Source organism: Condylostylus longicornis, unplaced genomic scaffold (assembly GCF_029603195.1).
Source record: "Condylostylus longicornis isolate FDR11 unplaced genomic scaffold, ASM2960319v2 ptg000080l, whole genome shotgun sequence".
Taxonomy (NCBI): domain Eukaryota; kingdom Metazoa; phylum Arthropoda; class Insecta; order Diptera; family Dolichopodidae; genus Condylostylus; species Condylostylus longicornis.
In genome coordinates, this window is record NW_026578048.1 from 1,003,096 (window position 1) to 1,023,552 (window position 20,457).

The 20,457-nt window shown below is 24.3% G+C and overlaps 1 protein-coding gene across 3 annotated transcripts in view; it reads right to left on the bottom strand.

The window, feature by feature from the left end:
• The window catches only part of LOC129613030 (mucin-2), an 87,758-nt gene that overhangs the window by 2,740 nt on the left and 64,561 nt on the right, over window positions 1-20,457 (bottom strand). For all 3 annotated transcript variants that reach the window (XM_055526915.1, XM_055526913.1, XM_055526914.1), the window contains exons 4-6: window positions 487-591; window positions 260-410; window positions 59-180 (exon numbers count right to left, since the gene is read on the bottom strand). In XM_055526915.1, the coding sequence (XP_055382890.1) occupies window positions 59-180; window positions 260-410; window positions 487-591 (378 nt within the window). The remainder of the gene's footprint in view (window positions 1-58; window positions 181-259; window positions 411-486; window positions 592-20,457) is intronic.

The window sequence follows — 20,457 nt, forward strand, 5'->3', positions numbered from 1 at the left end:
ATACATATTTAAGTTTACAAGAAATTTTCAAGTTTTTAAACAAGTTATTAAGTCATACTTCATATTGATTCCTAAATGACTCTCCTGAATAATCTGGTGCATATGGTCTATCAAGTAAATCTGGACGTGGAGTCCTTAAATGCTGCTCATCATCAGGAACAAAAGGTTTATCTTTCTGACCTAAAAATATGCAATGAAGTAATTAAATTAATTTTTTTAAAATTTCAAATCGATTTGTATGTATTAAAAAATAATTAACCAATTAATAAGTTTGCATCATAATCGCTTTCAGCTCTAGAACAATTCACCATGTACCAATGATCGCAAATTAACATCCTTTGCTGGAAAAGTGTTGTATTTGGGCAGGAATAGCTGAATTGTCTGCCGAGCCCGTCACACATGTGATAAACCTTAAATATTTTATACATAATTCATAATAAATTTTTTTAAAATATTAAAATTTTATTTAATTATAAAATATTTTACTTGGCAACCAGTTTCAATATCAGCATAATATCCAGTAGAACGTCCCTGACAGGAAAATGATGTTTTTCTATAAACCCTATGAGCGCCTATTGGTCCGTCATTTTTCTAAGAAAAAAACAAAAATAAAAATGTAAAATCAAAATTTTTCGAATTGGCAAAAATTTGTGCATTCTTAAATTTAGTTCGACAAATCTTCAATATATACATACATACATACATATGTATGTATATACATGCGATATGTAATATTAAAACCATATAAATAAAATAAGTAAGATAAATAAAAATAAGCAATCAATACAATATACGAAATATACATGCATGTAGGATCCTTTTTCTTAATCTGTTAACAATTTCAGTACATTTCACATTATTTTTGTACATTTATTTGAGTAGTGTAAACCATGCTTAACTTTTGTAGACTTTTTATTTGTTACTGTAAATTTTAAACAGCTCATATGAATTATAACTTTTCTTAACTTCTTTTAAAAAACTAAAAAGGTCATGCTGTAATTGCTTTATGCAAGAAATAGTGCCTCTTACTAGTAAAATATAAATTGAGAATTAAATTCTGTTTTATATATTTAAATTAAATTAAAATTGTTATTTTGAGTTACTAAAAAATAAATCAGTGAAAAATTATTAACTTTAAAAGTTTAAATATAGTTATTGTTCTTCTTCTTCACTATTATAATTCCGAAATTGAGAAGTATCATTAATTCAACCACCAACCAAAAAATTCAACCACTAACCGGAAGAATCCTACATTCATAAGCATGTATACATGTATATGTATATAAGTGCGATTATTGTTAATTACTTTATTAGTTTGTGGATCATTTTATTTCAGTGGAAAAAGAGCTAATATCGCGCAATTTACACTAGAATACCCGTTATTAAGTAGTTTTAGTGCCTTCTTTACAATATGGCAAAAATTTAAGAAATCAAAAATGAACAAAATAAATTAAAAAATTACAAAATTAATAGTTTTCAGCTATGAAATGAAATTACTATTAACTACATCCATACAAACATAATTATGTATATAAATCTATATAAGTAATAAAAAAGAAAAACAAAATATGTATGTACATATGTATGTAAATTATTCAATAATAATAAGTATTTAAAGTAACAATTAAGTCCTTTTCCTACGTTCCGTGCTTCTTAATGGTATATACGAGTATGTATGTATGTATGTCCTAATAAATACCTAATTATGTATGTTGTAATACATTGCTTAATGCATTTATTTGAATAATAATAAAAAGACAACTGATAATACATTCGTGCCAATAAAAAAATCAAAGCCCTTCTATTGCTTTTACTATTTATTTTATAAAAATTTAAAATCATAGTATAGCTGTATAGTTTTTCAAATTATTATACATAGTTTTATTATATTACAAATGCATAAAATGGAAAATTTTCAAAACTGAATTTAATTTTAAAATCTTACGATAAATTACTAAAATTAAATTGCCAACTTAAGTAAATAAGTTTAAAATTAAAGCATGAATAAAATATTAACAAAATTTACAAATAAAATCGTGATCCTTCAAACTGTTAAATTAATATGGGATTTAGACCAAATGTAGACACGAAAATGAAAATAAAGAGAAAAATACAATCAAGAGTTCAACACTTAACTAATCATGTACAGTGTGTCTCGTAATTGAAAGCATTATAATATTTTAATAGATGACAATCGGTAAAGAAAATTTCAAACAGTTCATTCTACAGATTTCTTTTATTTTATTATATGCAGACATCAAACATGAACAGTTATCAATAGCCTTTAATAATAGCCTTTAATTAAACAGTTTCCCATTGCTATATCAAATCGTAGTTGAAATATGCGTACATGCAGGCATTTCATTCTAGATGTTTCGATTTAGTTATAGTTTTCGTTAGTTTAAGATATTAATTTACTAAAATAAAAACGAATTGAATAAAATACGCTTTTATATTTCGGACTAAATGTGTAATAGTAGTGTTGTTAACAAATCTATAAAATTTTATTTAATTATTTTGTTTAATTTAAATAGAATAGAACGTATAGACGTGATGGTATCCTATCGTAACACATCATATGATATTTTTATGTGATAAAACTATCAGAATATTATTAAACTACACATGTGCATACATATATGTGATATTATAACCTTATGTACTAATTGGATGACTCTTTTTTTCATTATGTCGTTTTCCCCAAAAATAGAACTAAGTGGTTTTGCCGAAAAATAGAACTTAGTGCAGAAGCTAGGTACATACATAACGTAAATTGTTAAAATTTGTGGTAAACAGCTGTCAAAATTATGCGTCTTCTGTAATATAAGTATTAGCAAGGGGTTTGTTACACTCTGTTTCAAAGAATGAAAAGGTATAAATTTATGTATTTTAAATTTTATGATATTGAAATTTGATTTTGAATTTAAAACAAAAACAAACAAAAAAAATTAAAAGACAATTTTATCACACGAATCCGTCAGTCAATCCAAACATTTATATACATTAATATGTATGTATGGATGTACGATAGGAAAGCTAGCCATAGCAATTGCAGGAAAAAATTCTTACAAATTAAGGGAACTTGTAAGGGAATTTCAAAATTTCAGATTATTTATTCACTTTTTTTAATTTGTTTGTATGTGTAGTTTTAGTGTTTGCAATTTTTTTTCATTTAATTACTTTAATTGTATATTTGCAATAGACAAAATATCATCTGGTCCTATATTATTAAGTATGTATAGGTATACCTAGGTATTTATATAGAAAATGGTGTTAAGTATAATTTTTATTTAAAGTAATTGCATTTTGCGCCGGTAAAAAAAAATTGTAAAAATTATATCGAAATTTTGTAACATAATAATAAAAAAAAAAAGTGTTGACTGTAATAAATTAAATGCATCTGTTTAAAATTTCATTGTAAAATAATACTTGTGAGAATTAGAGTAGTTATACAATCTTTCATTGTAAATCCTGAATTAGTAGTCTTTTGTACAAGTATTAATATTTAAATTATATAATCATTTTGATTGGAAAGGAACACATGTTTTCGTCACATTAAATTTAATGCTTTAATTAAAGAAAAAATCAAAGTTTTTTAGGGAAATTTGAACAGATTTTTGAAACTCAATTTGAAATTTACATTATAAATAAATGCAAAAATTAAAAAATTATATTAGATAACTTCATTTAATTTTATGATTATAATTCAATATTGTGTATGCGAGTAAATTCTCAATTTGTAATATTTTCTAGCAGGTTGCAATTGACGTACATAAAAGTCAATATGCAGATATCTGTCCAAAAAACCCCGAAGATGGACAATTTAAATGGACTTTTAGAAGACAATTGAAAAAGGGAAATGCTTTTTGAGAAAAAAAGGGGATGAAAAAGGTACTCTTAGTATTTATTGCAAGTTTTTAAACTATTGATATCAAAAATGTGATTTTTGCAATTTCTGTCATAAATATGCATATGAGCTGTTAATTTTACATGTTCATTCAATACTTACATTTTAATTTTTTTTTCCAAAATATACATATACAAACATACATTTGTAGAAGTAATTCCGTAATTTTTTGTTCTGTCTTGAACCTCTTGTGGATTAATTAACAAAGAAAATCATCTGAATAAGTTCAAGTGGTGTAAGTACATAAGGTATTCATGTAAAATATGCTTAACTTTTATAATCAGTATCCTATATTCTAGTTCAATTAGCTTGTGTTTCTAAACTTAAATAAAAAATTTATTCTAACAAACTCATTATACAATTTTCTTTTACATAAATGTAAAAAAGTTGAGCCAAACTAATGGTTTGTAGAGAAGGACTTTTCTCTTAAACAATTAAAAATACGGTTTTTAAAAACAATCTAATACAACATTTCATTATTTAAATTACTACATTCATATACCAAAATAAAACGATTTATTGCATACATTTGGGATGAGGAAAAAAGAACTTGAAAGAAACGTTATCATAATGGTTGAATTGAACAGTTAGTGAATTAAGAAAAATAATTATACTTTTTGATTTACTGTTACATTTTCGTTTTTATCGAAATTTGGACAAGTTTATATGTAGTTCAAAAAGTAAAATTATTAGTAAAAAAATGGCATTTTTTCATTTTGAAGAGCTATAGCTTTTAAAGCGGGGGGATATAGATAAAAATTTTCTTCTAAAGAAATAAATTTTAAGTTAGAGTGTATTTATGTACAAAAATTTCATCTTTCTATCTCAAATTTCATCTTTCTATCTCTTAGTAGAAGTGTAAATCAGATGGATGGACGTATGGATGAACAGACTGAAACTAATAAGCATTATGTTTTTTTCAAATTTTTTTTTTTGGAAAAGTGCTACAAAGAAAGAGAAAACGAATAAAAACATTATGATTTTTAGTAATTATATGATTGTAAATATTGGAATAGAAAAATTTTTTTACTATTTGAAGTGCATATTAGCGCAGATGTGTAGTAAAGTGCTAAAGAGAGAGATGATTTAAAAATTGTTTTGAATTTGGAATCAAATAAAACAAAAAAACCCGAAAGAAAAGAAAATTAAAAGTAAAATATTTCAGAAAATTATTGAACCTTCACTATGTGCATAGGTCGCATAAATCTTAAAACATGAATCACGATTTTCTTTGTTTTTTAACCATTTTTAAATTATTTCGTTTAGTTTTTTTTTTGTGTAGTGTTATGTCTCAAGGGTTAAAAGATAATTTTTTTTTTCATCTACATATGAAAATTTTTCTTTGTTTTTATATCGGTAGAACAAGAAGTGACAAATATTTCAATTCATATAAGTAAATGTTATAATAATAATAAGGCATAATTGCATACTACCATTGTGTATGAAGTAAAACAAAAAAAATCTGATGTGGTCAGCACATAACCGACCGCATTGTGTATTGTCTAGTTAAATGAAAGTGTTACAGAATATTATAAAAATGTCTGTTAAATACTTCTTTTCAATTTTTAGGACTTTAGTAAGCTTATAGTTAACATACTTAGAAAAATGTAAATTTGGCTCTTAGTAGAGTTTCGCTTTGTGCTACTCGAATTCCCTGAAATGCTCGCCAGTTAGTTTCGGTAACAACCAGAACTCAAATATCAAATTTCAAGAAATTCCATCAATTTGTTCTGTGGATATGGTGAAAAATGTAAAATCGGCCCGCAAATCCGTTTTCGAGCCCTGATCTTTCCAAAAACTTTATATGTTCATTGTTTAAATACGAGGAATTCATATATTAAATTTCAATGAAGTTGGTTGATTATTTCTCTTTATATACACAAAAATGTATATTTGGCCCATAGTAAACGTCTAGTTGCCGATGCCTGATTTCTTCCAAAACATAGAAATTTTCGCGGACGGTTGAGCTGAGCTTATATATAAAATTTCAAGTAAATCGGTTGAATATTTTCTTCAAAATGTTCAAAAATGTAAAACAGGCCCGCTAAAAAGTGCAGTTCCCGAGGCCTAATATATACCAAAAGTTGATCGATCCGTGTCATGGTGGAAACAAACTTACATATAAAATTTCATCAAAATCGGTTCAGCCGATCTTGAAATACACGCGTGCACACACAGACCGACAGACCGACAGACCGACAGGTTGCTAAAAATAGTCTTCCCTACTATGGAGAAGTGCATTCCCACCGAAAACTCGATATGCAAAATTTGTTGCCATCACATAACCTACCTATTGTATACACAATACGGTCGGTAATAATTATTAATAACAAATATTTATCTGTCAATACTATGTACATATATATCCAATAAAAGCGTGTTTTAAAGGTTAAAAAGTATAAAAATTAGCAGAAAAAAAAAAAGATACGTATCAATTGAAAATTTGCCACTTCAGTTAATTTGCATAATGTACGTTAGAGGGATTTGGTTTAGTGAGGTAAGGTACACAAAATAATAATTCTATATGAATTATAAATCAGTCACAATTATGACAAAGATATTTTCTTATTGTGAATATGTACATATAAATATATGTAGGTAAGATGACATTTGAATTTATTATTAAATTAATTATTGGATCTTTTATTTCTATATATAAAGAAGAAGAATTTATTCTGGTAATTTTAACATTGAATATTTGCTTTATTATTTTTATATTACATTTAAAATTTAGGTTTTAGTTATATAATTCCTTTGAATCAGTAAGTTTCTTCGTGTCTGGAATTAAATAGATTGATGAGAAAATTTTAAGGACTTCCAAGAATATATTGTTTTCCGAATCGTCTTCTTAGATCGTCTGGTAAGAAATTTGATAATAAAAAAATTAAATTATTAAAGTTTTGAAATTGATTAGTTAATCACTAATAGTGAGGAAGGAAATAATGAATGTGTGACACCATACCTATTGACGTTGATCTCTTCTTTATTAGTGACTTATTTAAATATAAGGTACACAATCGAATACGCATATGTAGAAGTTAATACTTAAAAAAAAACTCGCTTAAAAACAGATTTTATCCCATTTTTTAATGTATGTCACGCTTTTTACAAATTTACACGGATACATGCAAAATTTGATTAAATATAATTGAATGCATCCGGAAAAAGTTAGTGTGTATTTAAATATTCGTGTTCGACTACATATTTTTCTTCGAAAATTTTGTGAATTGCAAAATTACTTGAAAACTTATTGTAAAACGTATAATATATTATGTAAATGATTATGTAATATACGTATGTATGTACAGGAATTTCAAAAATGAAAATATAACTTTGGTCACTTATATTTCGTACTATAATTAATTACACTTAAATGTACATAAAAAATTTATTACATTAGATTGACTACACTCGTCTTAAACGATTCATCAATAAGAATTTTAAATTGAAATAAATTAGTTAACAAGAACAAGTGACAATACAAACACTTTAAACGTAAATGCAATCACATTACTGTACATCATCTAAATTTTTGAAATTACATGTATGACAATGAATATAATATTAATTAATGTATAAACATACATATTTATGTACACATGTTATATTCCACTGTATAACTCTCCAGTCTCTTATAATAAACTGCCTACTACTTATATTAAACTACTTTATTTAGCATACCATGTAATTTATTACACAAAATATTAAATAATATTGTGTAAAAACCACAATTACAACATATTGTATAATATTGTATCTGTTTTTTTTATTAAATGTAATAATATACCTAATTATATACAAAAATTAACCATAAAAATCATATTTAACTAAATAAGATTGATGTAAAATACCTGTCAAAAAAAAATTCTGTAATATTTTAATTATAAAGCGTTAAGTGTGCCTATCTAGTCAAACTAATGTAAAGTATATAGCTTGTCAAATAAATTCCCATAAAAATGACCAAAATTTAACAAAAAAAAAAGAATAATTAATAGTAGTAAAAACCCAAAAAAAAAATTTGTGCGACCACCAAAACGTAAATGCAAAAAAAATAAACAACAGTTAATAAGTAAAATGTCAGATAATGAGATAAACCCAAATATTTAAGAAAAAAAAAACATAAGACAACAAAAAAACAAAAGATGAAGAATTAAATACATTTTTATTATTATTCCGTTATAAAATTTAATTCCCTTTTACCACAGCTACTGTTCAGCACATTATTTTCGCACTGCAATTCAATTCATCATACAAATTACTCAAATTTCTTATGTTTTTAAATTTATTTTGTTTACTGTTTGATTTTACGCGTTTCTACTTTTGACACAAGTGATTCTTTACAGTGTTGCCAACGTCAAATTGAATCAGTTTTATTCGAAAAATTCGATAGTGTGTTATAGTTGTCAATATTTCGGTCGAAATGTGTGAAAAAATGTTTTAAGATTGTGTTTTTCTATTGCAAACGATTACTTTTTCAATTTTTATAAAAATGATGCGTAAAATTAGCAAGTTTTGTATATATTTTTTTTAAATTTCTAAAGAATAAAGAAATCACCCATTATTTTTGCGTGAGTTAATAAAAACAGCGTGCCACACCGTTCAACTAAGCTTACTCATGAGAACATAATTCTTTCATTCTCTTACTCATTTCTGAAACCAGGGGTGTAATAGTTAATTTTTTTTTTTGCTACACCGAATATACTGTAAAAATTTTTTTTATTATGAAAATAGTAAAATACGAAAAATAACTTTGCTCATTATTTTGTTCAACACAAATTCAAAATAATTTTGAACTGTTGTCTAATTCACACTAAACTTAATATGCCTAATAAATATTTTTCTTATTAAATAAGGCTTTATGACTTTAGATTTCTAATCTCTCGTACATATTTGCTTAGTGTAAATTAGTTTTTGTTGTTTTATTACATGTTATTTAAAGAAGAAAAAAAAATTGTAATGAATTGTTGCGCTATTAATTTGCTTTTAATTTATGCAGAAAAATAATGTAAAAAAAAATTATTTAAAAACAATTATTACAAAATAATTTGTCATAAAAATTCATTAAAGATTTTTTAAAGGGGAGAAGTAGTATAATAATTGAGATATGTATAAGCAGTAATTTATTCATTGAAATAAAATATGAAAAATATTTTAATGTGCATATAAGAGGAGAGGCAAGAGAGGGAGGCGATTATTAAATTTGCATAATTTGTTTAAAGAAATCATCTTTGCAAATATACAAAATTTCATTTAAATTTTTCAACCTTGGTGAACAGAATTAGAGCATTTGACAACATCAAACGAATATGTAAGTATAATTATACGTATGTATAAGTATGAAAATTTTAATTGAAATTTATAACTCTTCTATTGATTTATATATTTCTTATAATCGAAATGTAAACTTTTATAGTTCATGTTGTATTGAAAATGTACGTTTAATAAAAAACAAATAATGGAATTAAGTTGATATTCGCCTATTAAGTTGAATTTTATCTAATCGAAAATTAGATTAAAATAATTTGAATTTTTAATGGTATATATAGAAAATTATTATCATGACCTTAGAAATCGTCATATTTGAAATAAAATACTTATAAAAGCAATGTGCATTATGGTAAAAATTTTGCTTCTGTTGTGAATAATTCAGTTTATGTATATGTATAAAAAATTATTTTGGAATGTGGTATATTGAATGTACAAGACTCAATTCAAACCCTACAGAATAAGAGTCGTATCAAACTGGTGTTCTAATATTTTATTTCCTTATAATATGTGATAAAATTCTCAGAAATAATGTTTATGGGTTAGAAATAAAAATAAGTAGAGCAATTAACCTACATTTTTCAGAGCGAAAACATTGGTTTGGCAAAAACTTTTGTTTGGCTCACATTAATTCGACAAGAAGTAATTGAGAACAAAAAATTAATTTTGAAAGAAGAATATAATTTGATTTGATGTCTTAAATTTCAAACAAAAAAGAAAATGTCATTGCATTTTCCATAATTATTTTCAAATTATTTCCGTGATAATTTTTTTCAAATGCATATAACAGCTTCATTCCATTTCAGAAGTATAGCTCTATGTAAGACATTTTAGTTTTAATATGATTTCTTTTATATCAATTTAGATGACAGAATAATTCGAAAATAGATATGAATAAAGATAACATTGAAAAGGTCATTGAAAATAATTTATATGCGTTATAGAATATGTAGATTTGGTCATGTTCCGATACCTTATTTGCTTATCTATAAATTTTAATATCAAGAAAACAACAACTCTAGTATAAGCTGTACATGCGTTATACTGTTATACAAATGAATTTTTTTTTTTCAAATTATCTAAGTCAACCCACATACAGGGAGGGTCAAGTTTTTTTTTTTCCTATTTTATTACTTAATTTTGAAATTTTTTGGATTCAGCTCTTTTTTGGAGACATCAACAAACATTTCTAAGAATTATTTTTTTCTGTTTTAAATAATCATCACTTTAAGTCAGGAAATTCCGCAGATAAAATATAACGTATAACTATATTGTGATGAAAAGTAAAATTTTTTTTTCCATTTTTAGTTTTTTTGATGAGATTACCAGAAGTATACACATTGTATTATGATTGACCGCAAATTATTTGAGTGTATGATCGACAAAAAAATTATTGTGAATGAAAAATAATTTTGAAAATTGATGAATTTTTTTATTCCGTTCCGTGGGAAGTTTACTAAGGCGACAATAATCAAAAATTAAATATTTTATTCATTAATTTGTTAAAAGCATATCGTTTTCTGCCGCACATACGATATTAATGTTGTTAGAACAATTCAATTAAATTTTCTTGTACAATTAATAATATAGCTCTTCTTATAACATTATAAATAAGAACCTAGTAGCTTGTTTTCGAATATAGAAAATAATATAGTAAAAATTTTATTTTATAAATATCTTATAGCTAAATCATTATTCAAAAATTAATCGCTTTGAATTGTTATGAATGCGTAAATTAATTTGTAGTTTCTCGCTTAAATCTTTTGAAATTTGGAATTTTATAAGCCACTTTTCCGTATTTTAATTCGAAAAAAAATTGTTCTTTGGAATGGAAGCCATATGCTTTATTGAATAGCACGTTTTTGTTTTGCCGCTTGAGCCTACATCTTGGGTTTTTGATATTAAAATAATTTCTAATATTCATACTAATTTTCTATTACAAATTCGAATCTAATACTAATTTTCTATTACAAATTTCTTATGTAGCATAAATTAAGGCGAGATTTAAAAAAATTTCTATTATATAAGTTGAATATAAAAATTTAATTCATTTGCTAATTAATTTAATTAAAGTGTAAGAGTATGAATCTTTTATGTCTCAGTTTAATCGATTGCAAGCACTTTTTTAGAAATTCTATGGAAACAATACAAAAATTTTGATATTAATTAAATCTGGTGTTAAAAATATCTGGTGTTATTAGGAGTTCTTAAACAAGAAAATTAGTTTCAAAATGCAATTGAAAATAAACGGAAAGAGTTGAAACCATATGCCTATTATAAAAGATATTTTCCAAAATGAATACAAGACAGAATTGCACTATGAAAATACTTTAATTACTGTATAGGAATTCTATAATTACTGTGCTCGAACTGCGTACGGCAAGCAAAGTCAAGACGACTTTATTGGATTTTAAATTGGATTTAAAACAATGAAGTGAAATTATTTTTTGAGAATTCATAAATATTTCTAATTATTTTAAAGTCACAATATTAACTTTAATTAAGTAACTTTAATCTTCATTTTGTGAAGCTCTGCATTTCGTGAATATTCTCTAGGTCAATGAATGCGGCCAAAAATATCGATATAAGAATAATTTATAAATAAATATGGGAAATACACCCAAGATATTTAGTGATCTTAAGTGATATTTATCCTGATTAAGTGATAAATTAAATATATGGCTTCATATATTTCCATATTACGTACTTATTAAAAATTTCACTCCACTTCAAATCACTTACGCTTTTTATGCTCAATTTCGCTTTCGCTTCAAAATCGCTTTTTTTGTTCAATTTCGCTTTCAATTTTGTTTTATTGCTGCTATAGTTTTTTTAATAGTATTTTAAACGAAAATGAAACAAAAAAGTAATAAAATTTCCGGCTTAATTTACATATTCGCGTATATTATTAAAATGCGAGCAACAAACAGCTGAAAAGCTGAAAAAACAAAACAAAATTTTAAGCGAACGTTAATGGTTTTAAAGCGTAACAAAATTTGTTTGTTCTCTTTGCTTTTCTTTTTAAATTTTTTTTTTGCTTTTTTGTCTTTGTCCATCTGCTTAAAATTTTTCTTAATAAAATTGGTGTTCGAGTGGTTTTCATGAAATTTTGCACTAATTAGATTTGAATTTTAGTTTAAGCAGTGTTTATAATGTCGATCTTCCATAAAATAATAATATGTAACAGTATTGTGGTTATTATGGCAAAGTTAGATTAGTTCAGTTTAATATAAACAACGCGTTATGTCCGTCCGGTACGCTATTGTTTATTTTTAATATTTGTTTTTTTCTTTTGTATTTTGTTTTTTCACATAAACTTGACCTAAATTCTATTTTTATATTTTCTTCCAAAATTAGTAAAATATGTAAAATCTTCCATTTATATACAAAAAAGAAAAACAATAAAAACAAACAAAAATTCTACTTTATTTTTTTATTATGATTTATTTTTATAGGTTATAGACGTGTTTATAAGTTAATGACGATTTCATAATCATCATCAACATCATCGTGATAATCGGAGATGGTAAGATTTCCATCGTGACTCTTGATTCAATCTGGATTTTTATTATAATTCCCATAATGTATAAATGGCATAAAAAAAGAAACTTATAGTTTGTTTATAGTTTTTGTTTTTTTTCCTTTTGTTTTTTTTGCAAAGTTTTATTGATGAGACAAACCCATGTAAGTAGCATTATGATAGGGTTACAATATTAATTGACGGACTGATGAATATTTAATGGAAAAAAATAAAAAAATAATAGAAATTTGAAAGAAGAGAAAAAAGTTCAGAAAAATAAACAAACGAATATTTCGAAAATTTCTCGATTTCGTTGAAAATTATCTGACAATTGTTTTTAGGGACAATTAATTTTCTATACATATGGAATACTATAAGCTTATATGCACATGATTTTATGAGTATGATTAGCTAATATTGTTTAGAATGTTAAGTTTGTTGTTTAAAGTGTCCTCAATTATGAGGTGCTCAAAAAAATAATTTGCATTTGTGACGAAATTAATTTGCTTTGATTATGAGTGCTTAAGTAGTTCACCTTTCATTTTTCATATGTTTGCAGAGAATATACTTATGGGTTAAAATATTTTATAAATATCAAAAATTAAGTAATAGCAAATGATTGTCAAAACAATCGAAAAATGTTTTGTTACTATTACATGAAATGTTAAGGATTTGACATAATTTTTCGCGGTAAAGATGGATTTCCCTTCAGTTCGGGCACTAGTATTTTTACACAATACAAAAATACTATGATATACGAAAACAAAATTGTTGATTTCCACTAATTCGGCAAAAATAACGTATTCAATTTTTTTTATCGAATGAAAACTTTTGACAAAAGTGACAGGTTTTTCGATTAGACTTTCATTTAAAAGTTGAATAATTTATTTTTAATTCAAAAAAGTGAACAAACCATTCAGCCAGTTTTTCATATATGTTAAAAAATACTGTAAAATTAAAAATTTTCCCCGAGTAATGGGGATTGACTCTTGTGAATTAGTAACACTCAATAAGCTAAAATTTAGCTTATTAAAACAATTTGGCATAAACAATGCAAGCAATTACGTCATCTTTATCGTCTAGAAGTGGAAATAATCGAAGTCGAAATTTGATAGCATTTTTCAGATTTGAGTCTATTCGTGATGTTTTGGCAAAGCACATTGATTACAAATTTCAAAAAGTGATGGCTGTATGACAACACATTTTGACATTTAATTTAAACGCTTTTGTTCTCAAAATCAACAATATACGTTTTTATATACGGTTAAGAAATTAAAAAAAAAATCTTAATTTCCTAAATTAATTTGACTTTATAAAATAATTAATTAATTTAGTTTTTATTCAAAATCAAGTCTTCCAAATAGATAATAAAAAAGTCGTATTTTATATAGGTTAGAAAAAAAAGGCAAAAAAATATGTTTGACTGTTTGTTTATTCAAAAGGGTTTCGGTTGAGCTCTTTTTTTCTCTTTATTTTCATAAAAAATTTTCTTTATTAAAATTATGAATAAATCAATCCATCATCATACTATAGATCTTAAATCTAAGTTTTTTAGACCATGTTTCTTCTTTTTTTTTTAAATAAATTTTATTTTCTATATTACACAAAGATTACAACTTGTCAGATTTTACAATTAAAATGAAATATTCCAATTTTGTATTTTTTATTTTATTTTCATTAAAATGAAACAAAAAATACATATAAGGTCATTGAATTTTTAATTCTTTCATAAATAAATTTGCTATAAAATTTTACAAGTTTTAAATTGATGTAAGAAAAACCAAAAAGCCAAAAGAAAAAAATTAAATTGAAGATTCCATCTAATATGGGATGAATCTGAAATTTTTAAAGATGAAATTTTTTTATTTTAAATCGTTAACGATGACGTTGTATCAATGTGTACATTAAAGTGTGACCTTCGATCACGAAAATACACAAAAAAAAATTTTTTTATATAAGTAGTTGTTTTTGTTTTGAATCTATTTCATTTATAGTTAAAACAGTTAGAATGTAGAGAATGGGAATATAATGGAATGTGAGTAGAATAATATTGTAAATTTTGATGATCTTGTATTAAAAATGTTCATTTTTAATGTCATTAATAATAATTTAGCAATTTTTCTAATATTTTTTTTCCGATCAGTCCAAAGAAATGAAAATGAAGATCGAGAAGAGAAAGAAATACAAGCCGCACTTACTGATACAAAATTTGACAAATTGCCATATTGCAAAACGGACGTGGAAAGCAGCAAACCATTGTCGAAAGAAATTAATTCCATGTATTTAAACAATTGAAATTTCTAATTTCAAATAATAAATGTGCTTTATTGGAACTAAATCATTATTGTCATAGTTTTTGACGTTTACAAAATTATGTTTATAGCTAACGTATAAATATACAATAATGCGCGGTAAAATTTTAGTTTTTCGCACAGGCAATGCAATAATTTTGATACGGAAAATAAATTAGAATTAATTCTACTTTGCTCATTTGTAAAAAATTAGTTTAAGACAAAGTTGAAAGTAAAGGTGAATAATACAAGAACAGCCAACAAAAGATAAAAATTGTCAATAAAGTTTTACAAATAAAATTCGTATAAATGGAGAGCCATGTATCTGTTATTTAATAAATTTCTTTTTGAGTTTCTTTTTAATTAGGCTCAAATTTTCTCAATAAAAGAGTGCTTTTTTGCCAGAATTTCAAGCTTAACAAAGGTTAAAGAAGTGATTGTTACTGACGGATCCCTTACATAATAAAGTTTATCATGTAGATTGAATAATTAAAAGAGTGAATTGGTGTTCTTCTATAATCAAATCGCGGCGCATCTTATACTTATATTTGTGTAAATCATTAGCTATGGTTCATTTTAAATTTAATATTTGGAAAATGTTATTGAATGTAAAATATTGCAGTTTGATGAACGTTCATCAGTTTGACCAACGTTCTTTGATACATACATACGTATATCATACATTCACATATTTATATGATAAGAAGATGATTTTTGTGGTTGAGATTTTTTTAATTTATTATTATTGCGTCTATAATAATAAATTTTCCAAATAAGATTTTAAATTCTTTAAAGAATTTTAATAATCTAGTTTTATTTTTGCGAAAAAAAAACTTAAATTATTATGCAATTTTTAATGAATTTTTGACAGATGTGTGTCAGTGCGAGCATAATAATATTAAAAATAATGAAATTGGTGATCAAGGTTAGTAAGTTTTCTTTGAGTTGAGAATTTGTTTTGTTGCTTTTAATGATGATATCTCGTAAAATTTAATTAAAAATGTTTTTATAGGTTAAGTATAAAATTCATGTTTTACTGATTAGTATATAAAAAACTGTTATCATAATAATATTGAGAGTATTTTTATTACTTTTGTTTAATAAAATGTCAAAAAGTGTAATTTATGTAAAAACTTTCACTAAAAAATTTCAATTTGATTTTATTTTAAAATTTAACTTTTGGAGAATTTGAAGATTTTTTGAGTTAATGGAAGGTAACCGATATAATACGAATTATTGAGTATAATATGATATAACCGCAGATCTGGAGCTTCAGTAAAGCTCTGAAGCAAAACTCTATATTAACATTGGACTGTTTGAATGGAATAGCAATAAAAATTCTTACAACACAATATTAAACGTCGCTATTTAATTATGAATTAATCAACTGTATGGAAAAAAGACTAAAGTATACTAATTATGTAATTTTTAAGGCTTTTATAGGTTTACATCATAATTATATCTATGTATATATTTGAGGATCATACTGAGAATTTTTGTTCAATATGTACAAATTAAACTAAATCGTTATTAACTTTAACAATCAATTAATATTTTTATTGAAGGTAATAAAATTGATTTTAAAAATTTTATTATTTTAATTAAATAATTTTTTTTAAACTAATCGTAATTTATTATGTTTTTTTAATGGTTCAGTTTAAACAAATTTTTATATGTGTATTGATGAATTTACGATAATTACAATTTTAAGATATTATGTGTTTCCGTTTACAAGATTTCAAACCCCCGCCTTAGTTAGCAAATTAAAATTTTTCACAATTTAATTTTCAGATTTTAGCTTCTAAAAATGTTGATTAATCTTCAAAACAGAACTATGTTTTCATCAGTTCATTAAAAAAAAATAAATGGCCTAATAAAATTTACTGTAGAATTATAATAATAATACAAAACTATACTCAATGTAAATATTTTAAATACTGATTGTATTAGGTCATTAGGAGGATATTATTCCTTAGGCTTAACAATAAATTAACTAACTAAATTATGGTTAATAGTTCTGCGAGAATGTAATTTTAAGTACAGATTTAAACAAAATGAAGTGTTTGTCATATTACCTGGTATTAACGGTACATGTCTCGAGAGTATAAGTCATAACAGTAAATATCATGATAGTAAATGTCGCGATAGTAACTGTAATGACAGCAAATTTCACTAAAGTAAATATCATGACAGTAAATGTTATATCAGTAAGTGCCATGACAGTAAATGTCATGACAGTAAATGCCGCGATAATAAATGCCATGACTGTAAATTCTGGTATAGAAACTAACTTTTCAGGGAATTTGGATGGTATAAAGCGAAACTCTACTATTAGCCAAATTCACACTTTTCACCGAATGTTTATTAAAAGCTTACTTGTGTCTTTAAAGTTGCAAAGAAGTGTTTAACATGCATTTTGATAATTTTCTGTAAATCTTTCGCTAACTAAATAATATACATTGAGATCGGTTTTGAGCTCTCCACATTAAAAATTCTTTTTTGAATTTCTAATGCGTATATATTTAAAGACTCAATTATAGTGAAATGTGGCATTTCACACAATATACATATTGGTAGAATTCTTCTATGTATACAAAGTGATATCTATTTAATTTCCTATATAATAACATTTTTAATTAAATAAATACTTATTTGCATAAAAAATTATTAAAATGAATTTAATTCGTTTATGCATATTATTTTAAGTGAATCTTCAAATTCATATTTTAAGTGAATAATTAAAATACACATATGTATCTCTTTATGTACAAAGTATGTTTGTACATTAATTATAATAAAAAATATACTTTATGATCTAAATGCATTTCATATACAACCAACATATATTTTATTAAATTGCAATTAATTATTATAAGAATATTGTCCTTCATGTGTAGCATCTGTATACGGTCTAAAATATTATACTATTAAGAAAATAGACAGAACAATTTTACATGTTAATTGTTCTCATTTAACAAAAAAAAAAATATTATTTGTATGCATTAATTTGTTATTCATTCCACCTAAACAGCACCAGCCTATTATACCAATAAAAATCTGCTTAAGATTTTCTTTTTGTAATTTTTATGTTTCCCAAACGATTTAACAAGAACAAAAGATTGTTTCAATTAAAATTAAATATTTCAACAACTTTAAATAATAACAGAATATGAAAAAAAAAACACTCAAATATGGGATGCTTTTATTATTTATTCATGTTTTTCTCATTATCAATTTTGAATTAAAAAAATAAAGTACAAAAAAAAATTATTTAATATTTTTTATTTAAAAAACAAAAAATTCTTTTATAATAGCGCGTTACGAGTATAAACAAAATCGCGTTCTTTTTTCAATTGGAAACACATGTGTGCATAGCATACTCGTATATGAGTACGTATATGTATGAGTTTGTAAATATAATTTCCTGTATACTTAAGCTGACAGTAAGATGTCAGTAAGAGAGAATAATAAAATGAAAATAAACGTTGATGACCTTCGCATTCAAATACCAATATGTTGGTAATGAAAAGTTCTAAAAGTTCGTAGATCTTAAATACTAAGTATAAATTTTTTTTTGTTTTTTATTATTTTTTCAATTTTTTATTATTTATTATCATTACTATTAATGTGTATTTAACAAAATTTATTTAACAATTGAATTAATTTCATCACGAGTTTATTTTATTGAAATTATTAACGCATCAATATTAAAAGATGAGTTGTATATGTATATGTGTAATGTAAAAATAAATTTTCAATATAATTTTGTTAAGAAAATAGACTATCGGTTTCTTTATGTTTGAAATTTGCTAATTTTAAAGGGCTATCAATGTAAGGACTATTATGTTTCTATATGCTTGATTTATACATGACAGTTAAATTATGAAATTGTCCAAATAAGTCGTCCAAATACAAGTAATAAATTATATAGTCGAAATAAAATGCTTGTAATAGAACGCTTTGCTGTATAGAAATTTTATTATATAAAATTAGCGGAACAAGTGAGGACAACTTTTACTGTCAATTTCTTTTTACGATGCGTACTACAGGCTAATACTTTTATAAAGAACAAAACCAATTTTCAAAGTGAGAGAACATGTTCTGAATACTCATGTCCCGTCTCAACATTCTAATTTTTGATAAGAATGAAAAATTGGCAAAGTCAACGCCAGTTAAATTATTTGCTCGTTTATACTTGTCAAACTTTTGAAAGCACTTTAATTCACACCGTTTTTCATATATAAATTTCCTATATATTGGAAAGAAAACTCCTTAGGGCCAAGACCATTGTAAAACAGCTGAATATGAAAAATAAACTTGAAATTTTTTTTTATGTAAAGCATAGAAATTGTCATATTGTGGTATACAAATATGTACATATATATAAATCATATAAATTGCGATGATTTACGATTTCAGATTATTGGTAATTTGTATTGCGAAAACATTTTATTATTAATTTTACAATAAACATTAAGAAAGAAGGAAAAAAATCAGGAAAATCTTTTAAGTTATTTTTAATATAAAACAAAATTTTTTTTTTTGTATTTCTATAAGAAAAACACACAATATTGCGTATATTTTTATGTAAATTCTATAAAAATAATTAATTATTTTATGAAAAAATATTAATTTAATTATATACACACATTCTAAATATTTAAGATATTCATATCATATTTCATGAAAGAGTCTTAAGGCTATTGTGTGAATTTTGTTATAAAAAAATAAAATAAAAATAGTTTTATATTTTAAAAATTTAATTCCAATTAATTTTATTTTCAAGATATTTATTTAATTTATCACTTGGGGCATAATATATGTATGTATGTACACATAATGAGACATTTGAATATCTGTTTGTATATGGTATTTTTTTTTGGTATATATAATTAAGTTATGGAAATTTTCCAGTTTTATCATTTCAACACAAAATTTTTAATCCCCATTTGAATTGTATGAATTTTGAAGATGCATGATTTTAAACCATAAATCACGTCTGTATATGAAAAGTTGTTTAATCCAAATGTTGACTAAAATTTAATTATATTGAATCAAGTGATTTTTATTGACAACGTAAGAAGAGGAAATTTTCAATATAACCTTATAGAACAAATTGATAATGTAAGTAAAAGAATGAGTTTTAAAGTTAAAAAATTTAAAACATTTTTTCTCCTTAAAATCGAATTGAATCCCAGTGACCCAGTATTTAAACGGCGCTCAAGCAAGTGGGTTATGAGAAGCTATAAAGAAATTAATTGCAACTTGTTCTCTATGTTTTTTTATATTATGATACATAGATTATTATTCTACATAGAATTCTGTCTATTTTCTTAAATTCATAAATTATTATTCTATTTTTACTCATTTAGACTAAAAATAGTACGAAAATAAATTTTATTGGTTAGTCCTTATGTTCATAATATTAAAATTTATATAAACCTGCAGATGTTTGTATAAACTTATGTAAATAT